General features: G+C 35.3%; 2 protein-coding genes across 5 annotated transcripts; one reads left to right on the forward strand and one right to left on the reverse strand.

Moving 5' to 3' along the window:
- Positions 1-209: 209 nt before the first annotated feature.
- Positions 210-5,096, reverse strand: LOC144836235 (nose resistant to fluoxetine protein 6-like). The gene is made up of 8 exons (XM_078691484.1): positions 5,062-5,096; positions 4,192-4,457; positions 3,756-3,835; positions 3,291-3,398; positions 2,544-2,688; positions 1,698-1,881; positions 1,335-1,477; positions 210-838 (listed from the first exon to the last, which is right to left on the reverse strand). The coding sequence occupies exons 1-8, from the start codon at positions 5,087-5,089 to the stop codon at positions 716-718; spliced, it is 1,077 nt and encodes a 358-aa protein (XP_078547610.1). The 5' UTR covers positions 5,090-5,096; the 3' UTR covers positions 210-715.
- Positions 5,097-9,127: 4,031 nt separating this feature from the next.
- Positions 9,128-22,239, forward strand: LOC144834651 (P2X purinoceptor 4-like). 4 transcript variants are annotated; one of them, XR_013610990.1, is made up of 13 exons: positions 9,128-9,296; positions 9,570-9,747; positions 10,273-10,344; positions 10,477-10,555; positions 11,224-11,329; positions 11,624-11,710; positions 12,061-12,202; positions 12,719-12,849; positions 13,183-13,339; positions 14,243-14,350; positions 15,366-15,431; positions 18,148-18,197; positions 20,950-21,029. XR_013610990.1 is itself a non-coding variant. In XM_078689537.1 (12 exons), the coding sequence occupies exons 1-11, from the start codon at positions 9,145-9,147 to the stop codon at positions 15,423-15,425; spliced, it is 1,272 nt and encodes a 423-aa protein (XP_078545663.1). In that variant the 5' UTR covers positions 9,128-9,144; the 3' UTR covers positions 15,426-15,431; positions 20,950-22,239. The 4 variants fall into 4 exon arrangements, 3 of the variants coding, with proteins under 3 accessions (XP_078545663.1, XP_078545665.1, XP_078545662.1); XM_078689537.1 differs by lacking the exon at positions 18,148-18,197 and having other exon boundaries at positions 20,950-22,239; XM_078689539.1 differs by lacking the exon at positions 15,366-15,431 and having other exon boundaries at positions 20,950-22,239.
- Positions 22,240-22,639: the final 400 nt, after the last annotated feature.

Here is a 22,639-nt window from a genome sequence, read left to right on the forward strand (position 1 = left end):
GTACTAAAACCGTAACTCAAAACATGTGCTAGATAGGCAGGCTCTTCATAGTCCGTACTTCACACGCTCCAGCTCCAGCCAAGGCTATAGTCAATCTGGTATAAATTACATTTTGTTTCGAAATACAATGTGATCTTCAACAAAAATAGTGTAGTATAGCGCCAAGTAGGCCTACAGTATATTTTTTCATTAACAAAAATGCTTATTAAAAATAGATAGGATAGATATAAAATAGTACAAAAAGTTTTTAAAAAAATGTTTGAGTTGATGGATTTAGCCGGCCTACCGGGATTTTTAAGTGAAGAGACATACTGGAAAGACAAAAAAATATACAATTATTTCCTATTATACAATTTTAAAGTTTATGCCATCCGCACTTTAATACGCGTGTGTCCCGTACAGTGGCGTAACGGCTATGAGCGCTCACTGGTCGGCTAAACCCAGGGGCCCTGAGCTTTTGTGGCCCCTGAACAGTGCCCAGAAGGAAAAAACCGGCATTCAAACTTGTCGAAAATGGCTAAATTCGCCCGAGGCCTTCAACGTTGGAAGGCCACTTAGGATTCCTAAACAGGGCCTCATGTACGTTACGCCATTGGTCCCGTATGTATCGCTACCATATCACCTATACTGTGCTAGCCATTAATCAATGTGGGAGTAAAACCATACCGGGTAAATCACCCTCTTTGAACCTGATTACAGTCAACTTAGGCCTAGCCTATTGTTTTGTTTTTCTGCGTAACAGCGTTTTTTCCAGACCAATAACTGGGGCTTCTACGATCACTGACAAAAGGAACGAAGCAGCATACGTCAGAACGGTTGTTGCGACGAATGAGTATACCTAAGGGTAAAAAAGGAAAAATGTTATGTTATAATGAACTTTCGTCCCCTACACCCAGGTAGTAGATGGGACGCACGTGTGTTCTGTAAAGCTAGGACGCAGCGCAAGGACGTAAAGGCATAACGCAAAAGTTGACCAACAAGCGACAGTTCGAATAATCCATCACTTGTGATTGGTCAACTCACTTACGTTGCGTTACGCTCTAGTGTTGCGTCTCTAGTGGGAACCCAGCTTCAGGACGTACGACTTGTGTTCTTGCTCTTTCTCGGCCGGCGACACATAGTCATGTTTGGTGATGGTTTCTATAAATATCCAGGTGACAAAGGACAACTTCAGACTGTCGATAGTCAGTTAGTAGATATCTCATGACAGAATGCAGAATCGGGTGATGAATGCGCAGGTCCCGGTCGTCAAAAATCAAAGGTTCCCTCCAATACTAGACCTTATTCTATGAATGTTCGTTATCAATAAATTGTAATGTGAAATTCATACATACCACCATACTTCCTTGATAATGGAATAGTGTTCTGCTGGCAAATATGTAAGCAAAAAGGACCATTGGATGCAGCAGGTATGCGCCAAATGTCAGGCGGGCTAAAGGAGCCCAAATACCCCACGATAAGAATGCATTTACTGGCCCTAGAAATAATCATAATCAAAGTATAATTGTAAAAGTGGATCTCATGGATTATGTTTCTCCCTATCGTGGACTTCATATTTATTTAGTTAAGGTATAATCTACTTTCAAGACGAAATTAAGCAATTACGACCTGGGTGGGAGCATAAATTAGACAGTCGTGGAATAAACTTGGATGCTTCATCATCCTGTAGTGGGTCGAAAATGGATAGTAGGAACTACCTCCATAACCAAAGACGCAGACAAGTACGACCCATGCAACAGCCAACGCAAAGGTGAACCTGCTGAACGTGAGGTACAGGACGGCTGCAACTTGACTCTTTTCTACATGGTGGGTATTCCAAACAGCGTACACTATAGTCATTCCAAAAGTGATAGAAATACACCATCCTACAGTCAGTCCCCACTAGTGATTAAAAATGCAAAAGGTAAAACACGTTAAAGATCTTCACAAACAGGATATATTCAGTGACGTAACGGCTATGAGCGCTCACTGGCTAATGTGCGACTCGAGGACCCCGTGAGCAGTGCCCAGGCATTGAAATATGTCGTAAAGGCTAAAAACGCCCGAGGCCGAGCGTTGGAGGGCCACTTAGGGTTCCTAAACCAGGGGCCTCAGGTCTCTACGTCATGCCTCTTTATACATTCAGGAGGAGGGAATAAGGTACATTCTGCTCGTTTCGGATGAGCCTATAGATTCATTGCCGATAAGTTCTTAGCATACAGTATACGTACATGCATCATTTTGTTATAGAAAAATTGTATGGGAAAAAACTGCAGTGCCTCAGCTTATTAATGTGTACATAGTAAGAAACATTAAGAATAGTGAATATAATTTATTTATTTGTTTGAAACCAAATTTTAGTGAAGGACAAAATTACGTTGAAATCTTACCGTTTCATGCGTTATCATCGTTCAACGTAATTTTGTCCTTCACTATAAACGAAAATTTGGTTTCAAATAATATTGTTGAAAGGAGATGAATTTTTTCAATTTAATTTATTTGAATTGAATTATTATTTTTAGTTATCAAATTAAATCATGCCATAATACGTTACAATAGAATACCTTTGGTATTTGAGTCTTGCGTCCTTCGTACTTTATCATAACATAGCCGGTTATAATACCAACCAAGTAAGATGAGATACGCGTATAAGGTTTGGCATAGATCCGATCTGCTTCTTCATGTCCTACACTACGCTCGTTGTAATACCTTTTTAATAAATGAAAAATAATCAGATTTAAAGCGGAATTATAGAAGAAAGTGCGTAAGAGAACCATGAAGGGACATAGATAATGTGGTAACCCGTGTCACGAGAAAACGTTTCGTAGAAACAGAAAACCCCGTGTGACAGGTAAACGTTTAATGCCGATATGATGCACACTGAACAATGTACACGCGAAGCGCCACGACGCGTCGTCAAGCGTCAAATCGAACTGTAATTTTCGCGACTGACGATTTCAGTGTGAACCAAAGATCTTATAGCCTTCGGCTTATATCAACTCTGTGGTGTGAACATGACATCAAATCGAACTTGTAGGCGTCGTTCGATTCTCAACTTGAACGCGGTGAATTCGGAACTAGCAGTTCCAAATTCACCACGTTGAAGTTTAGGAGAAACAGAGACCCGTGTCACAATTAGTAAACGCTTAGGACAAACGGAGAGATGTATCAACCCGTGTCAACGGTGGGTAATGAATAACCTGTTCAATGATGTTGCCTGCCTATTTCCGCTATCCTCTATGACAAAATCCCAGATTCTGAATTTGATCCGCTAATCATTACTACATTACGGTAACATGTTTGTATCTTACCCTTCATTCAAACCAATTTTCAATCCCCAATAAGCGGCTATCGATGCAGTAGCAACGAATGAAACAAGACACAATCCAATCACTGTCGCAATTCCTATCCGTGGTCGTCTGTGAAAAACAAATCATTTATTTATTCGTATTTATCAAGCATTGTTTTTCTTTTATCCACGTTTAAGAACGCAGATAAGGAATGGAGGCGGGACTACCTCCAGCAGCCTTCATTCTCTCACGCACCAGTTCGAATCCTAAGCTTGGTTCCCACTAGGGCGTAACGCAATGACGTAGACCAATGACAAGTGAGAGTTCGAATAATCCATCGCTTGTGATTGGTCAACTCACTTACGTTGCGTTACGTCCTTGTGTTGCGTCTCTAGTGAGAACCAAGCATTAAGACACACGTGCGCTTTTTGGTCAACTATATCCTCCGTTAGGCACGTAGGCCTACATTGTATTCAGTATACTCACTTATATAAAAGGTAGAGAATCGGTGGAGTGATGATGAAGAACTGCATATCAACTGCGAGATACCAAGACCATCCAAAACACTATCAGATCAATAAACAAAAATAGTATTATAAGTATATCTTTAGACATAACATTTCAATTCAATTCAATTTCTTTATTGTTGCAAATTATAAGCAAGTAAGCGAATTGAGTTAATCAGAGAATTTATATATTTCAGTCCTTAGAAGTTAATGTTCTAAAACCATTTAAACATGGATATAGCATAACCTCATCCTCAGAACCGACTTTTCATATATCCAAACCAAAATATGTCAAAAGCTAACGTTTTTTTAGTATAGAGATGCATTTTAAAACCAGAGCCATGCGGGTGCTGCCGATGGTGTTGTAAAATGGTCGTGTGTTCCAGTTGAATGATCACCGATTACGCTATACTTACCATTTCATTTAAGTTGCCTGGAAACGGGATCAGGTTTTGAAGATAGAATAGGTTAACCCACCAACGATCCCTACACAATTGTCGAGAAGAACTAAAGATGTAGTGTGCTGATGGCCCGTGTACAAAATGAATCATTAAGGATGACCAAATAGCCATAGTAATCAGGTAGATAGGAGTAATACGCCACCAACGATGAAAATAAAACAATCCCCAGTTTAGTTTTCCTTGGCTTCTTTTCAGTGCTTTCAATGTTAGATAGGAGACCACTATGAAGAAGTAATAACAATTGGGGTTAAATATCAGCAAATTATACTTGAAATGAAGAATGTAAACAAATTACACTTATTACTCAGCGGCGAAAATCGAGATATCACAACGCCATTTTGTTCGTAAAGGCCAACTGGGAGACAGCATCGTACGACGAAGCCCGAGGAAACATCGTGACTCGTCGGTGCTGTGAGTTGAATCCCGACGAGACGAGTCGTCTTTTAAATAGCGTCGGACGTAGTTTTTAGGTCGGCGGAAGAACATTTAACATGTTACATTTTCTCCCGACGAGACGACGCGTCGGGCCTCGTCGTACAACGCTGTCTGGTTTGGCCTTAAACCTCTGTCTACACTATCAAACAACTTTATTTGACAACAAAATGTGATGTACCCATATGGACATCATGATGTCATATTACTACCGCATTTGGGCACATCACACTTTTTTGTCAAATAAAGTTTGATAGTGTAGACAGAGCTTAAGATGCATATTTGGTTATTATGTAGCTATCCTCAATTTCTGAATCTGGCGTTGTCGAGGAAATCAGCGCCGACGATATGTTCGACGTTGTGCAATCTAGTTGATTGTTGATTATCTATTACCTGAGCATAAAAAATGTGTCGACTGCATACGTAGCGTTCCATACTGTCACCATATAAAATTCGGGCAGAATAGTTGTTAGCACGTAGCCAATGTTATCTAATGTTTAAAGAAAAATAATTACGTTTCATTTTACGTCACGTGTCATGTTGTCATCACCTGATTCTATGAAGCCGTCATTAGGTACAGCTTAACTGACTATTGCAAATCATCTAGATACGCGTCTAGTAATATTGCAGACAATATTGACAGATGACAGAATCGGGCGCGTCGAATAAATCGTAACAATTATTACAGTAGTAGTGGAGGCCGAGGAGTGTCAAAAGGTCCCACAAAGGCCAAATATGATTTTGTACAGTAGTAGGCCTTAGCTGAAAATCTGAAATTTCCAAAAAAACTTACCGAGTCTCATAGACAAGAATTGAACTGTATGTCCAAGAATGATCCACAGCATACTAAGTAAGCATACTAAGTACTCGAATGCCATTAAGAACAGGGAATGTTCCTGGTCTCTTTTCCATGCTAATAATCTTTGGCGCGTTGTTGACGAGTGAAAACGCACGCACAATATTTCCAACAACGCCTTCTGCATAAGAAAAATATTTTACTCTAACAATAAACAGATTGAAAATACAACTTATTGAAACTATAATAGAAGTTGGTTGTATAGTGCATTTAGTTTTTTTGGAAAAATTGCGACAATTTAGCGTTAGGTTTAGGGGTGTTTGTATTTTACTGAATCTATCGATTCTACCGTTGATGCCACATTAGATATAGCAGAAATACCTTTATACCCCTACCAAACTTTAGGCCCTCTAATTCATAGACAAGTTTTACCAGGACTCATCAAAACTGGTTGTACTTTTCACCATGTAATTTTGATGTTCAGATGTGTTGCGATGATAAAGAATAAAATGTAAAGCTCTGTCTACACTATCAAACTTTATGTGACAAGAAAAATGTGCCCAAATAATATGGACATTATGATGTCATATCACTACCATATTTAAACATATTATCACTACCATATTTGGGCATATCACACGTTTTTTGTCAAACTAGTTTGATAGAGTGTAGACGGAGCTTAATAAAATAAACCTTTAACGTTGTGTTTCTTTGACACGGCCTCATCATGTTGTACCTCTGGTTGACATTCATTCACGTCTACGTCATTATCATGGTCGTCATCATCTTCGACCTCTTTGACCCTGTCTTCATTCAAAACACGTGTTTCCTGTACAGTTGCATCGCACTCCTCAAGTTTAAACGCATTCATTTGGTCATCTTTATTAACTTTAAAAATGTCATAGGCCGTAGCTATGACAACACATAGTACAAACAATGAGCAAATTAATCTGTAATGGAACAAAATACGAAAGCAATTATTTTATAGATATGTCACCAGATAAAGAGGAAAAGAAAGGGACTTTTTCGGAACCATCTTTCAAAATCTATGATCATTTCCATCCATTCAGACACCGAAGTGACGGACCCCCACAGACGTCCGGCGCTCCCATAAAATCATCGACATGTCAGTTTGGCGGCCTAAAACCATTTTCACTCGGCGAATTTATTGTGGCGAATCTAAAAAGTCCGGATTTCTGAACGCATTGTGTGTGGATGCACGCGCCAACAGAAATTCGTAATCAATAACGTGACAGAACCTTTGAATTGTTTTACGTTTATAAAAAAAAAGAACGCACAAAGTAAGAATACCGTCAACATCCCATCCAACCTCCTCCTCACACAGATGGTAGATTGTCGTGTCGTTGGGTAGCGGAAAAGTCTGTCCAGCAACTGGAAAATAACAAGATTAATTGAACGAGTTTGAGTCAGTCTCGGTTCCTCTGCAAAATATTTTTTTTTTGCATTTGATAATTAAGGCATGAATATTAGATTAATAATAATAATATAAATATTGTTTTTACCTTCCTCTATAATGGCAGTTAAGTCTTCACTAGAACATGATTGAGGTACGCATTCTGCTATATTAATCTGCTGACCCTGTTATACAAAATAAAACACTATACAATATTACAGTCGCCGGTTGCTTCAACAATGCGACATTCGGAAATTGTGGTTTGATATGTTTTTGTGAATCGCAGCGTCTCACAACATGTATACCAGCTGACACACGCTTGATGGTGAATTTAGTATATATCGAATTGTCGTGTTACGATATGTTGAACTTCTTCAAACTTTTTTATTTATTTTTTTATTACGCTCTATCATTACGTAATAATTATCGAATTCTTTCAAGCTGACTATAGATACACATTCACAACTTATAAATGTCTTTTTTTCAAGGTATTGCGAAATTTAGCTGGATTCCTCTCTAAGCACAACGCAAGTTTTGACCAATCACGACGCGATCATTTATATCGCGTCATGATTGGTCAAATACTTTATTGCACTTGCGTCGCGACACGACGACTTAGTGACCGAATAAAAGACAGCTTGACAACTTGAAGCATTAATAAAAAATGTGTGATATTACCGATGGTATTTGGACTCCTAGTAGACAGTATTTAGCGTCAAAAGGTGCGGCATCAAAAGAGCCTTTTTTAACCTGAACACATTGATCAAATAAACCGAAGGATGCAAAATTCCAGGTATATTCTGTTGAAACACCTGGACCATTTCCCGCCGCAGTTACCACTGAAACAGAATAATTTTACAAAATAAAAATAATGTAGGCCTGAGAAAGACCGGCGGCAAAGTGACTCACTTCGGGTTAACAAAACAAGATTATTCAGAAATAATATACAACATGGGTCAAGTTTATTATGTAAACAAGGGGATACCGAGGTTTTATATACAGAAGCCATAGACAATGTTAAGGCATATTTACACAGGCGAGCGGTAAACAGAAAACCGCGTAGCTTGTCCCACGTAGAATCTGTAGGCTATCTATCCTGAGCTCGTCCGCTCCACGTTTTGTGTAAAGGGTCATAAGGAATAACATAGATTTATTTTTATTACCGCACGTCTGTATAAATTGACCTTAAGAAGGGTGTTTAAGTGAAGAAAAAAAAATGATCCGTCTTAAAATAAGGTAGACCTATAAAAAAAAGATATGCAATATAGACGTAATCAACGTATAAGGATAATTGTTCGGAAGGTTTTAATATTGTTTAAGGTACTTGGGACAGGAGAGGGTGTTAAAAGACAGAAAAGGCAGGCCAGGCTTGATTCTATATACTAACTAAATCAATGTTTTTGTTGTGACTTACTTCGTTTGGCATAATCTTTTCCAGAATTATAATCATTTACCATTGTAAATATATCGCCTGCACAATTGACCGATATCTTGCTCAAATATGGCTTTAATACATCTTGCAACACCTCATCATCGATTGTAGGCAGAGTTGTCTGATTAAGAAAGGCTAAACCCTGCGCCATCAGCAACAAGAATTCATCTCCTCCAATCGAGGATAAAAATGTAAATAGTTGCTCGATAGTAGAAATATCATCTTCAACAAGATCGTCCACTTGTCCACCATTATCAAGCCCTTCGTTTTGGCAATCCACTCGTGCTAATAAAACAATAATTACAACGAAACAACTTATATACAATTTTAGCATGTTGTTATGCTGTACTGTAGTCGCGGTAAAATGGAAGTTTCTTAGGGCGTTGCTGGACAGCGTCACCCCTCGCGAAAGGATTAATTTAATAGGATCAATACATTCGCGTTATTGGATCTAAAAGGTATAATTAGGTCACCTGCAGCTCTCACTCATAATATCACCAATACTTTTGTGTGGCAACAATTTAAGTAGATGATTGGTCCAGCAAGGTACTGTCCATACTTGGAATAATGTGTACAGTATGTGGTATCAATTTTTAACAGTTGATTAATTAATAACTAAAAAGATTGTTACGATCGCTCTCTAACTCATTTTTTTTACGTGAAAGGAAGGACCAATAATCAAAATGTAGAGGTCGCTGTTTACAGTTACATCACCACACATGACTAACGAGCAGCCACCACCACCACACACACACAACTGATCCAAAGAGCTTCCGTTCGCCGAGCCGCCTCGAGCCAATCAACCAGCCAGCAGAGCAGCCCACAGTCTAAAACATGCCGTTTAAGGAAACAGTGAGCTCTTGGAGTAGGATAGCTGTAGATTCCGCGCTTGAATATGATACACCTAAAGTTGTTCACATAAAAAGCAAGAAAGTCGGCTTTATAAATCGTTTGATTCAAATCGGTGTTATCGTCTATGTTGTTGTGTAAGTAGGCTAATTAAAATTCCTAGGCTAGGCCTAGAGAGTAAGCCAATCCAATTGCGGTTATGATGTGCGTGACATAGCCATAAAAACCTATGTATTTTAAGAATCAGGGACGTTTCGGCCCAATAGGCCTAGGCCTACTGGGACGTCGTCCCACTCTTACTAACCAAATGATTTATTAATATATATACTTTTTTTTGTGATATTTGTTTTATTATTAAAATCCCATATTGACCTCTTTCATGCTAAATCAGTTTATTTTTTGTTTTACAGATGGGCCATTATTCTGCAAAAGGGTTACCAGGAGAAAGATGAAGTTGTTAGTGCAGTAACAACCAAGTTAAAAGGAGTTGCTTACACAAACATTACTGGCAACCCAAACCTCTCGATAGAAGATGTTGGTCCATATAACAGAATCTGGGATCCTGTAGACTATGTCATTCCTCCTATGGTATTGCTATTAAATAGTATTGTGCGCATTTTACAGACCTCCACACTCTCTCGATAATCACAGGAGTTTTCCGATATTTAAAGTAATTTACCGCTAAAATGCAATTTCTCCAGATTAAAAAAATTGATCAAAACTGAAGGATAAATTGTTGCGTTGCGATTGGGCTATTGGTTGTTCGGTAATGACTGACCATGCGCACTTTTACACAATTAACCTGTAATTTGCAGAAACACTGCCTTGGACACTAGTACAAGCCGAAAGTGCATTGCTCCCACCCAATTTTACATTTGGATTAATATAATTTAAAAAAAATTTGCCTTGATGCCTTGGTTTAAATGTGTTTGGAAGAGAGATTGCTCTTCTAACATATGTGTGTGTTTATTGACAAGATTTCACCCTTGACCCCAGTGTTACATTTCCGATAATGTATATTACTATGTACTGTAGTATTAAAGTATCTAATTAGGGATCTCTCTCTTGGTTTGAATAGCAATTGTAGAATAATAATTTGTCTTTATTTTTCAGATGGATAATGCCTTTTTTGTTATGACAAACATGGTTATAACTCCCGAACAGACAAGGGGTGTTTGTGCAGAGGTAAGTTGAGCAATATTTTTATTGCATTCTTGTTAAAATAAAAGTTAAATAAATTTAAATGTATACTTTTATTTCTGTGTTTCCTTCAAAGCTTATATTATGATTGTTTACTAATGTTGTTTTATTGGTTAGGACCCATTTATGGTCAATGTTAACTGTGAAGATGACCCGAATGTTTGTCGCAAAGGTCAACCTGTAGTAAACGGAAATGGTAAGTTTACATTTATCGCACTCTTAACAAGAGATTGTGAGCTATTACGGTCAAAGGTTAATGTTATGCAGAAGTGAAAGATAAGATAAAATGTGACTTTGTTTAATTTACACACACAGGGAAATAAACAGATTTGATTTATTATTGATCTAGTTTCACAGTGTGCTATCAGGTTTACTCTTAATAGGAAGTAATGGGAAATATTTATTTAATATTTATAAACTCATTAAATCTTACAACATCCATACTAGACGTAAAGTACCAGGATATAAATGCATTCTGGTTAATGTTGCGAAACCACCAAAAAATGAATAAAATGACATATTAATTTCCTGTATATTTCCTACTTCTTGGAGTAAATGTTATACTGTCTGTTCAGCTTTATCCTACATCTGCCATATGTTTAGGTCTACAATTGAACTAAAGCTCTGTCTACACTATCAAACTAGTTTGACAAACAAAGTGTGATGTGCCCAAATATGGTAGCAATATGCCCAAACATTGTAGTGATATGACATCATCATGTCCATATGGGTATATCACTTTTTTTTGTCGCATAAAGTTTGATAGTGTAGACAGAGCTTTAAGAATTAACTAAACTACAGTATTAGTAAGTTATTCTCTTCCGATTGCATAGTTAATATCAAGATACTGTCTTTTTTTTATAGGTATAGAAACGGGCAATTGCGTTACATATACGTACCCAGATGGTAGAACAACAAAAACATGCGAAATTGAGGCGTGGTGTCCAGTAGAATATGACGTGCCACCTCTGTAAGTAATAATTGCATAAATAGTTTGTGTAAGAACTTGGTTCAGACATCATGCGAAGTTTCACAAACATAAATAGATCTCTGTCTACACTATCAAACATTATGTGACAAAAAAATCACACTTTTTTTTGTCAAACTAGTTTGATAGTGTAGACAGAGCTAAACACACTGAAGCATTTACATCTGCTTTTACAATGTTATGCACACCGGTGCGTTTAAGTTCCAGAGTTATGCTAGATGATGATGTGTAAGGAGTATAAATAATATAAATAATCTGTATTGTTTGTTTCCATAGAGAAGATGAAGCCATTCTAGTCGATGCACAACATTTTACTGTTCTTATCAAGAACAGTGTTAGTTATCCAAAGTTCAATTTTGAGAAGTATGTATTCTTATTTTTACTTACTTGCCTCCATCACACACACATACACACAATCTGTATGGAGAGTGTTTTGACACCGCAAACATTAAAATAGGTTCTCGTTTAGTGCTCATCGAAAAAATTATGTACTCGAACAATATTATCTGAATTTAGGTCACAAAAGAAATCTGCCCTATTTCCTTAACTTTCCTTAATAACTAATGTATAATAAGCAGATCTAAACTAAACACTAATTAGTAGTCCCTGGTCCTCCCATTCTGAACAAACCCAATTCCATGTACATTACATGTTATAATTCCAGAGTCACTGTACAAGCTTTTAAAATGTATTTTCCATTTTTATCATCATAGACGAAATATAGCTGAAAGCGACAACAAGACGTACCTTACAACGTGTAAATACAACAGTGTAACAGATCCATTCTGTCCAGTGTTCCGCTTAAGAGATATCATCAAAGAAACCAATGAAGACTTTAACACTATTGCATACCAGGTAATAATAAATGATGTTTTCTGATTATGAGACTATTATTGCATGAATATTCATAGGCACATTGTAATGCAAAAGATAGGACACTAATTTCTTGTCACCTAAAAGTTGCCATTTTTAGAATCTGCACCCCCCCCCCCCCACCCCTATTTCCTGAATCTGCCACTGATGTTAAAATATACTAAATACCATTATGTAGAGTTTTATATATGGTTGATGGGTTACTATTGTTTCTATCAGCATATTATAATGCCCAGTTCTAAACTTTGTGCCCAAATTTCTTTTGTAAACTGGAATGATTAGACACATAATAATTTAATCCATGTTTGTATCTGCTTCATGAATTATTTATTAGTTAAGAGGTCAAAAATCATTTTGTAAAAAGCTAGGGGAAAAAGTATGTGACGCAACCTGATATTACAAGTTCTCTTCTTTTGCACCCACTAAACTACGTCCAAATTCATATCAGATTTCCCATTTTGTCGATTCCAAATAATATACCATCTTTTTATTTTGTAGGGAGGTGTTATAGCAATTTTTGTCAACTGGGATTGTAACTTGGATAAAAGTTGGGATGCGTGTCGACCCAAATATTCCTTTAGGCGGTTGGACAATAAAAATGCAAAAATCGCTAAAGGATACAACTTTAGGTAGGTTGACCTAATAATTAATACCTGATGTTATTTATTATATGTCATATTTCAAATTAAATAGGTTTTTCAATCCCACCCACTGTGAACTTGCTGCTGTTTTTAGCTTTCACACCAGTCCCACCCTATTTCGCTGATATTCCTAGTTTCCTGGACTTTCTGCATTCTCACTCCTGAGGACGATCAAAGTATATTGATCAAAACGTCAAGAATCTCAATAGTTCTTTTCAGAACTAAATATATGTGGTGTACTGCAAACCTTATATCAACATTTGATTTCGCCATGCAAACTTTCAAACAATATATATGTTTTTTATTCTGTATTTTTCTCAGGTTTGGAAAATTCTATGTAAAAAACCATACAGAATACAGGACGTTAACAAAGGCGTATGGTATTTTATTTGAGGTCATTGTTACGGGAACGGCAGGCAAATTTAATTTCATCCCATTGACTACCAACCTGGGAGCTGGGCTTGCTCTGCTCTCTATTGTAAGTTTACACCAGTTGCATAGGTGATGTATTTAACATTCATTCATTTAGAATTGTAACCTTATATTCTGGACTAGATTTCTAGCCAAACAAGTGCCTACTTCCCTAGATTTGGTCAAATTGTTACAACAATTACAGGATATTGATGAAATCTACTGCTAGGGCAGTCAGTAAACACAAAAGTAGTAAATACTTTCAAGAAATGTCAATATAAAGAAATAAATATATAACAGATTTATAATATTTTATCTATTATGCAATTGTATCACCCACTATACGACCCCCGGGAGAGGTGCGTCGTGGGTGCGTCATTTACAAATAATTACTGACGCAGGGGTGCCTCAAAAAACCTAGAAGGTACGTCACATCAACGAACAATGGTGTGTCGGTGTCTGTCACTTTACCACTCAAAATATCATAAACAACATAGTCATAGTGCGTCAAAATGGGTGCGTCATGGTCACCTAAAGGTGAGTCACATTTTTTACACACATATGCGTCATGTATTCATAAGGTATGACGCACATTGGCCGGGGGTCATATAGTGGGTCATACAATTGACAAGTGCATTATAATTGTTGTATTAGATTGCGAATTTACCGTTAAGTATAGTTTTTCCGTACTTATTTAACAGAGTATTTTGAGCGTTAAAATTGGTCTCAACGAGAAAGCTTGCATTGTTAATGTTTTCTATTCGGATGATTTTCTGTTGAGTACAATCTGTTTACAATTTACTATTTGAATACAAAAAGTACTCAACAAATATTTATGTTGACTACGAAAGTTCTCAATCAAATACAATATCTTTTCTGTGTCTTTTGTTCGACAGTAGTTCAGATTGGATTCTAGTTTTCATGGATTTTGAAAAAGTTACAGTTACTAATGTTTGTTTCATGTTACTAGGCAACTGTAATGTGTGACATCATCACATTTTACATCCTAAAGAAGGGCAATTACTATAAAAGTAAGAAGTACTTGTATGTTGAGAATGCTGATGGCGATGAGTATAACGTAAGTTGATTCAATCTTTAACTTTGTTTTCTCAAAATGCATATTGTATAATAATACATACTGTATATATTATTAGATGATTATGATTATACAGTAGAATACTTATTGTGTTATACATTGCTACAGCTATGTCAATATCATGCTTTGCATATCAATGTGACATATTATATGACAAAAATATCCAGCATCATAAAAAAACATAAAAGTAGAACCCTTACTTTGGAACATTCAGGGGACACCTTTGAAGGGGACACCTTTGAAGGGGACACTCTCCTGTACAATTGCCAATTGTATCACTATGACCAACCCCTAATTAGGGGACACAGCTATTGAGGTTGATATTTTATTGGGTCCAGAAGGTGTCCCCTTAATAGAGGTTTTACTGTATTTGAAAACCTAGTATTGATTTATAATAATTATTTTTTAAAAGAATATAATTTGCTATTTTCCATTTTATACACCATGCTATATAATGTTACAACTTATTTTTAGATTTTTGGTTTATTAGTTACTTTTAAACCTTATTTAAATGTTTACTTTTATGTTTTTGAACCCTCCCTCTGCCCTCCTCTTTTTTGTTAACCTTTGGAATGTTGTTTTTGATAAATTTATCTCTTCAATTGATTTGCTCAAGAGATTATAATTGTATTTATTTGTATTTGGCATTAAAGTAAATGCTAAATAAATGAATGATTGGTATGAAAATTAAAAGAAAATTTTCAAATAGCTTTAAAAAATAATATGTTGCATAGTATATTACCCATCAAATTTTCTATGGCTACACTATCAAACTATATGTGGCAAAAAAATGTGACGTGCCCATGTATGGACATGATGATGTCGTATCACTACCATATTTGGGAATATCACTGCCATATTTGGGCACATCACACTTTTTTGTCAAATTAGTTTTATAGTGTAGAGAGAGCTTTCCATTCATTTATTTGTTCTGTGCAATAGTTAAGCAAATTCATTGTTTGTTCTTGCTGTGTATTACGCGTTCATCTTTTTACAGCCATATCATCGCATTCATGATGCTTCAAAATCTCAACCTCCTCAACCTGTTACGTCATAATGCAATGTAGGTCAAATGTCATTCTTCACTCATGCCGTAAAACCTTGAATAGAAGCCGCTTACCAGGGTCTATCGACTATTTTTTAAACGCTAACTTTTAATATAAGTATAGTCTGTTAAAATAGATATTAAATAGCTCATAATTTTATTTTAGCTGGTAGAGCGCCCTTTTGCACCAAAATCACAAAGAAAATCATGTCACTCTTTTCAGTTGTCTGCATTTTCTTCCAGGTTTTACGGCATACGTTTGTCACATATTTTGTTTTTAAATGTATTTTTCACCAATCCATTGACTGACCATTTGATTGTAGAAGCCCTCTATACAGGGTGTGTAACACATTTTTGTATACACACATTATAGCCTTGATTTTATTATTTAATGTATTTTAATTATTATAGTTATTTATATAGCTCCTTTCCCAAAGACCAAACCGGTGTACTTACAATCAAAAAATAGATTACACACAACGAATTACAAATGACATTGAAAATAATATAAAAGTGTAAACAATTATTTGGTTTGATCAAACTCTGGTTACAATATAAAACGAAACCAAGAAAATGTTTATTCCTCGTTTGGGTCATAAATAATTATTATTAGTTTACTTTCTCATCGCTTTTTGCAGCTTTAGTAGAATGAAATTTTTTATTAGCAATAGAGAGTGAGCAATATTCTTAGAATGGCTGCTACTACTAGTAACATGTGACATGCATGAAATAATAATGAAACTGTTTCATTTGATACAATTGATGAATATATTATTGTATTTAGAAGCTAAATATACTATACTAAAAATCTCGTTCCGGAAATATCTGGTGCTGTAAAGACCTTTCAGAGGGTGATATGGCGTAATGGTAAGGGATCGTACTAGCATTTGACAGGCATGGGTTCAAGCCTGTCTGTGCCATATTGATTGTGTTCTTCAAAGAAAATTCTTTATTCTCATTGCCTCGTCCTTCAGGTGGGACATAAATTTGTTGAACTTGCTTGGTACACTTTTTGAAAAGAGTGGGTGGTCATGGTAGATGCTGCACTGCTGCTGTGGGTCTGTAAACGACCTAATCCAAATTTACTCAGTTTTCAGTTTAACATGAGGATGATTGTAATCACAACTACATTTAAACATCTTAAAATAGCATCTGTAAAACTAGTTTAACAAACAAATGTGATGTGGCCAAATATGTTGGTGTTGTATCCATATATGGTAGTGACATGATATCATCATGTCTATATATTGATGCATCACATTTTGTTGTCGCATACAGTTTGATAGTGTAGACAGAGCTTAACCGATTATTTATTTTGTTTGCAGAATTATGATCCAATTCCTCTTTCTAACTGTATTTATTGGTAAATGTTTATCAAACAATGCAGGTTACTTTTTTCAAATGTAAGGTAATCTGGCATGTTTAAAACATAGACTAGTATTATATACCAAATTCATAATCTTTATATAGGCCTAAATTGCTGTATTTAACAGTTGTATAAACTATAATAATAATAGCACAAATTTGTAGTAATCAAAGCCTTAAACTATGCTGTAGTCACACATAAAATCAGTTGTTAGTTGTTTTGAGAATTTTGGTAAAATATTTCTTTAATTATTTTAAATTTTTTTTTGTATTTGCGTAAAGCATGTGAGAAATTAGAAACAAACAGTGATTCATAAATTAAAATTGTGTGAAGTTTCTTAAATTCAATATCCAATTATTATCAAGGTAGAATTTGGCGCCCTTCCTCACATGTTAAAAATTAGTATGTTGTTTTGGGGGCGTTGACAATGCTCTAAATAATGCAATGATATACTTGGTTATCATTGGTTAATATTTGTATGTGTGAATTTTTACGATATTGCAAAATGATTACAGCATACATATATTACAAAAGCTTGTTTGAGCTCAAATTTGCCAGGAGGGGAAACAAATACAAAATCTATAAACCATTTTCAAGAGTAGAACAAGGAATATTTTCTTTACATTAATGAATGGAATAGATTGTCCAAGGGGGTTGTCAATGCTCAGTACATATATAGTTATAATTAAATAAATAATAAAACAAATTAGACAAATTTTGGTCTTCAAAACCATACAAATACTCATTAAAATAGTTTCACAATTTTGCCATCCAGGTAAGCATAGTCATAATAAGGTGCACTGCCCTCTACCTTATTTTCCAGTTCTCTGTGTTCTCAGAGCGGTTACCAGGCGAAAACGCCTTAAACCGAAAATTCCTGTAATCATGTTTGTTTATATATTTTATTAGAATTAAAAATATATATATTGATGTACAGATTAAACACTCTTCCTTCTAGACCATATTCCAAAAATCTACCCAAAATAATGTCAACTCCAAAAAAAAAATTAAATAAGCTCACAGACTATAGCAAAAACCTATTAAGAGGATTAATTATTATTAATATTATTAATTAAGGGGACACTCTCCTGTGAAAATAACAAACACTTACAGGCCTATGGGGGCACCTCTATTAGGGGATACTTGATTGAGTTCAGAAGGTGTCCCCTTAATAGAGGTTTAACTGTATATCGGGGATCAGCTACCCGCACATGGCCCACTCCCCTGTCCACACCCAATTTGTTCACCCTCTTGCTTATCATGCATATGCACCTAAAAAAATAAAGTTGTATTTAAAATTTAGAAATGTCATGGTTACAGTTTAGTATCATTTCTGATTTGTCCGCATTGCTCTGTTTTTTGATTTAGTCCTCTGATATGCAGCTCTGGTCTCAAGACGAACATTAGTCAACAACCATGTAAGATCTCAGTACTTCTAAATTTATTCTTCAAAACAAATTCTCATTTAATTTATTCTTTAAAGCTATCTATTGATTTAAACTAAAATTTCATTTTTTCATAATTTAACCTTTGTTTTTAACAATTTTTAATAGTAATATTTGTCGATTATATTAATAAAATGATGAGATATATATTAATTGTAACACAGAAGATTACAATTATTTATGTACATTCAAGGACTGCCCCACCCCGTAATTGTTTGGAAATTGCAATGCAAAAGATAGAACATTAGGTTACATTCAACATTTAATTTGACCATTTTAGGCCCTGTCCCCACGCTCTATCCCCCATTGAAAAAATCCTGGATCCGCCACTGGTAGTCCAGTTATTGAATCCCATATATAATGTTGTCTGAAACTACCAGAGAAAGAGCTATGTTATTGGATTACTACCAGAAATACTAAAAGAAAACTAGGTTACTACTAAAAGGAAATTGATCCATGACATTATTTTGTTGCATGATGGGATTGCATGTTGCTTCATCAATACATTTTTTTTCATTTAGTAAAGCTCTACAGTATCAAACTTTATGACACAAAAATGTGATGTGCCCATATATGTACATGATGATGTCATATCACTACCATATTTGGGAATATCACTACCGTATTTGGGCACAGTTTTTTTGTGAAACTAGTTTGATAGTGTAGACAGAGCTTTATAGTTCGCATTTATATTTATCTTTCATTGTGCACTACAACTTAAGAATCTGTTTCTATCCTGAGCAGGTTTCTGCTCAACCACCCCACCGACTCTGCGTTTTGTGTAAATGACATAGATTCTATATTTGTTTTTTCCGCGTACCGTTACTGCACGTCAGTGTGAACTGGCCTTAATAATCGTAGCAAACGGTATTTTCATTCAACCAAAAAAGTTGTCCAAATTCATAAGATTGAATATCCTAAGTTATTTATACACATCCTAATTGAACAAAATTTGGAGTAAATATATGGAAACAAAGTCTACTAAAACTTTCTTGTCGGATATCCCACAATGCAGCATGGTAAATCGGTTAAATTCGCACCGTTGTTCCATGGACCTATAAATTAGGTGTATGGTTATTCTATTATCTTTGTATTGTATATACATTTAATGCATAATCAATATTGCTAAGTCATTTTACATCCCGTCATATTTCATTATCGGCTTCCCTTACATTCTCATGTTTCCACGCTATTTTGTTTCGTGTTTCTATATGTTTATTTATTGCTTGTTTAATTGATATTTAGATATTTAAAGTTCCAATTATTTGCGTCATGAATGTTTAAAGCATTTGTGTTTCTTTGATTTTTTGGCAACATAATGGACGTAACATTATGTTATATTGTCCTCATTTGTTGCTTTTTCCTTGAGAGAGAATTTTCTGTCCACATAAATTGAATCGTAACCCAGACAACGGAGATTTATTATTAATATTTAAAGTGCAACTGTGGGTTTTAGCATTTCTGTTTACAAATAATTTTAATAATAATTTTTATTGCTATATCATTGACCATTCCAAATTGTTTGATTTTATTTTATTGATAATTTTAATTCAGAATTCATCAATTTGTGGTTAGGATGCTTGAATATCCTACAGAAAGTTGAAGGCTCTGCACATTTTTCTGGCTGTTTTACTTTATCGTTTTGATTTAGCCTTATTTTATTTTGTATCTCCATTGAGATCCAGCCACTGATACCCACAGCATTGTCATTTTTTCAGTGCTTATTTTATTTTGTATCTCCATTGAGATCTAGCCACTGATACCCACAGCATTGTCATATTTTCAGTGCTTATTTTATTTTGTATCTCCATTGAGATCTAGCCACTGATACCCACAGCATATTGTCATATTTTCAGTGCTTATTTTATTTTGTATCTCCATTGAGATCTAGCCACTGATACCCACAGCATTGTCATTTTTTCAGTGCTTATTTTATTTTGTATCTCCATTGAGATCCAGCCACTGATACCCACAGCATTGTCATTTTTTCAATGCTTATTTTATTCTGTATCTCCATTGAGATCCAGCCAATGATACCCACAGCATTGTCATTTTTTCAAAGCTTATTTAATTTTGTATCTCCATTGATATCCAGCCACTGATACCCACAGCATTGTCATTTTTCAGTGCTTATTTTATTTTGTATCTCCATTGAGATCTAGCCACTGATACCCACAGCATTGTCATTTTTTCAGTGCTTATTTTATTTTGTATCTCCATTGAGATCTAGCTACTGATACCCACAGCATTGTCATTTTTTCAGTGCTTATTTTATTTTGTATCTCCATTGAGATCTAGCTACTGATACCCACAGCATTGTCATTTTTTCAGTGCTTATTTTAGTTTGTATCTCCATTGAGATCTAGCTACTGATACCCACAGTATTGTCATTTTTTCAGTGCTTATTTTATTTTGTATCTCCATTGAGATCTAGCTACTGATACCCACAGCATTGTCATTTTTTCAGTGCTTATTTTATTTTGTATCTCTATTGAGATCTAGCTACTAATACCCACAGCATTGTCATTTTTTTCAGTGCTTATTTTATTTTGTATCTCCATTGAGATCTAGCCATTGATACCCACAGCATTGTCATTTTTTCAGTAATTTGCCTTTGGATTTATATATATAAAATATAGTAATAATGATAACATAAAGAATTTGAATGAAACAAAAGCTACTACGCTCAAAATCCTAATTAAAGTGACATAATTTTCTTTTATAGAAATTCACTGATGAACCACTACCACCAGTCTCTATGAACGCCGCTGCATTGACCTCGGGTCAACCAAATTTGATTGATCCCATGTAACGCTGTCAGCTTTCAGAGGTTTTATCATTCTCTGCATAATTGTGGGCTTTTCTTGACTGAAACTAATCCAATAAAAGGGTTGGGCTGGGAGGTACAATGGTGTGGCATACAGGGGTATGAACACTTTTTGACTGATAGATTTTATCCACAAATTTGATGATATTATTCCTGAAAAAGGAAGTTTTAGTAATTTTATTCGTTTTAACCAAAGAATGTTAATAGATATTTAAATAAGATACACTGATCGATCAGTGTTTAAAATAGTCTTGAAAATAATGAATTAATAAAGTAATTTAACAATTTTAATGTTTTCGTTACAAGGGTTGGAAAGGCAACCAAATGTTTTAGTACTCACGTTTTAAAATTTATATATAAAGGATAACAAATATTCAACGAAATATATTACTTAATTATTTTTAAACACTTAATTTTTTCTTTTCTAATTTGTTAGTTTTTGTTTGTATTGCAAATATAGGTTTGTTTTGTAGTAGGTATATAAAGAATAATAATGAGACGACCAAAATGTAGACGTTAATTTTATAAATGCAATATTGTGTGCCAATTAGCGAAAATATCATGTGGGCAGTATCCAATGATAATGACTCAAATAAATGATCAAAAAGAAAATAATAGTAGAAAAGAGTCATTTTATAATTATATATATTATATTGTTGATAGATGTCAAATATACTGTGAAGAATTTATATATAGTTTATTGTTTTCCTGAAATTTAAGTACTAGACTACTCCGTTATTTTTACGTGCCATTATTTTCGCGAAAAGAAAATTTAATATGAAGGTTGTAGATGGTCTTTTGCATAACGTGGCTACCAAGTCTAGGGCCCGTTCAGACTTAGTTAATTGTAAAACTACTATTGTTGGTACCCAGGTAAATTAATAAGCATGAACGCGCCCTATGACACTTAGTTCTAATTCTCTGCAGTTCTTTGATCTTATGTCTGGATGCGACAAATACCAACAGTACTATGTACATTTCTCCGTGGCGCGGTGTCTGTTACTAGGGCGTGGAACTGATCATTTCACAGCCACAGATAAACCCTTTGATCTCTTGAGCTCAGCATCCTGTAGTTAGAATGCCTTTGTCGTATGCATAAACAACCATTTTAAAATAAAAAACGTGCTTCCATGCTATTTAGTACTGTTATGTCTTTCTGTGATACGAATAAATGACTAGTTAAACAAATGAATACTGTGTGCTTATATTACATCATCATTTTGATTCAAAGTATTGCAATCATTATAATGCCATTTTTTACAATAGGTATTCTGTTTGCACCTTCCAAACCCCCCCCCCCCCCCCCCACCCCCTCACACCTTGATAGGAAACGTGTCAGCCTGAGATTACGCGATATTCATTATTTTTATTCAAATTCATTCAAAATGCCTGTCCTTTCTATATCGCCAATAAACAGCCCCATTATAAATCCGTTTTACAATAAACAGTATCACCCCTCCTTTGTTACACAGCCCGGTCCTGTTAAGGGGACACTCCCCCGTAAAACGAGCGAGTGACGTATTTAGCACCTATTAAGGGGACACTTTGTTGGGGCCTGAAGGTTATCATTCGTGTGGCGCAGTGTGTT

The sequence above is a fragment of the Antedon bifida genome, chromosome 2, assembly GCF_963402885.1.
Source record: "Antedon bifida chromosome 2, ecAntBifi1.1, whole genome shotgun sequence".
NCBI lineage: Eukaryota > Metazoa > Echinodermata > Crinoidea > Comatulida > Antedonidae > Antedon > Antedon bifida.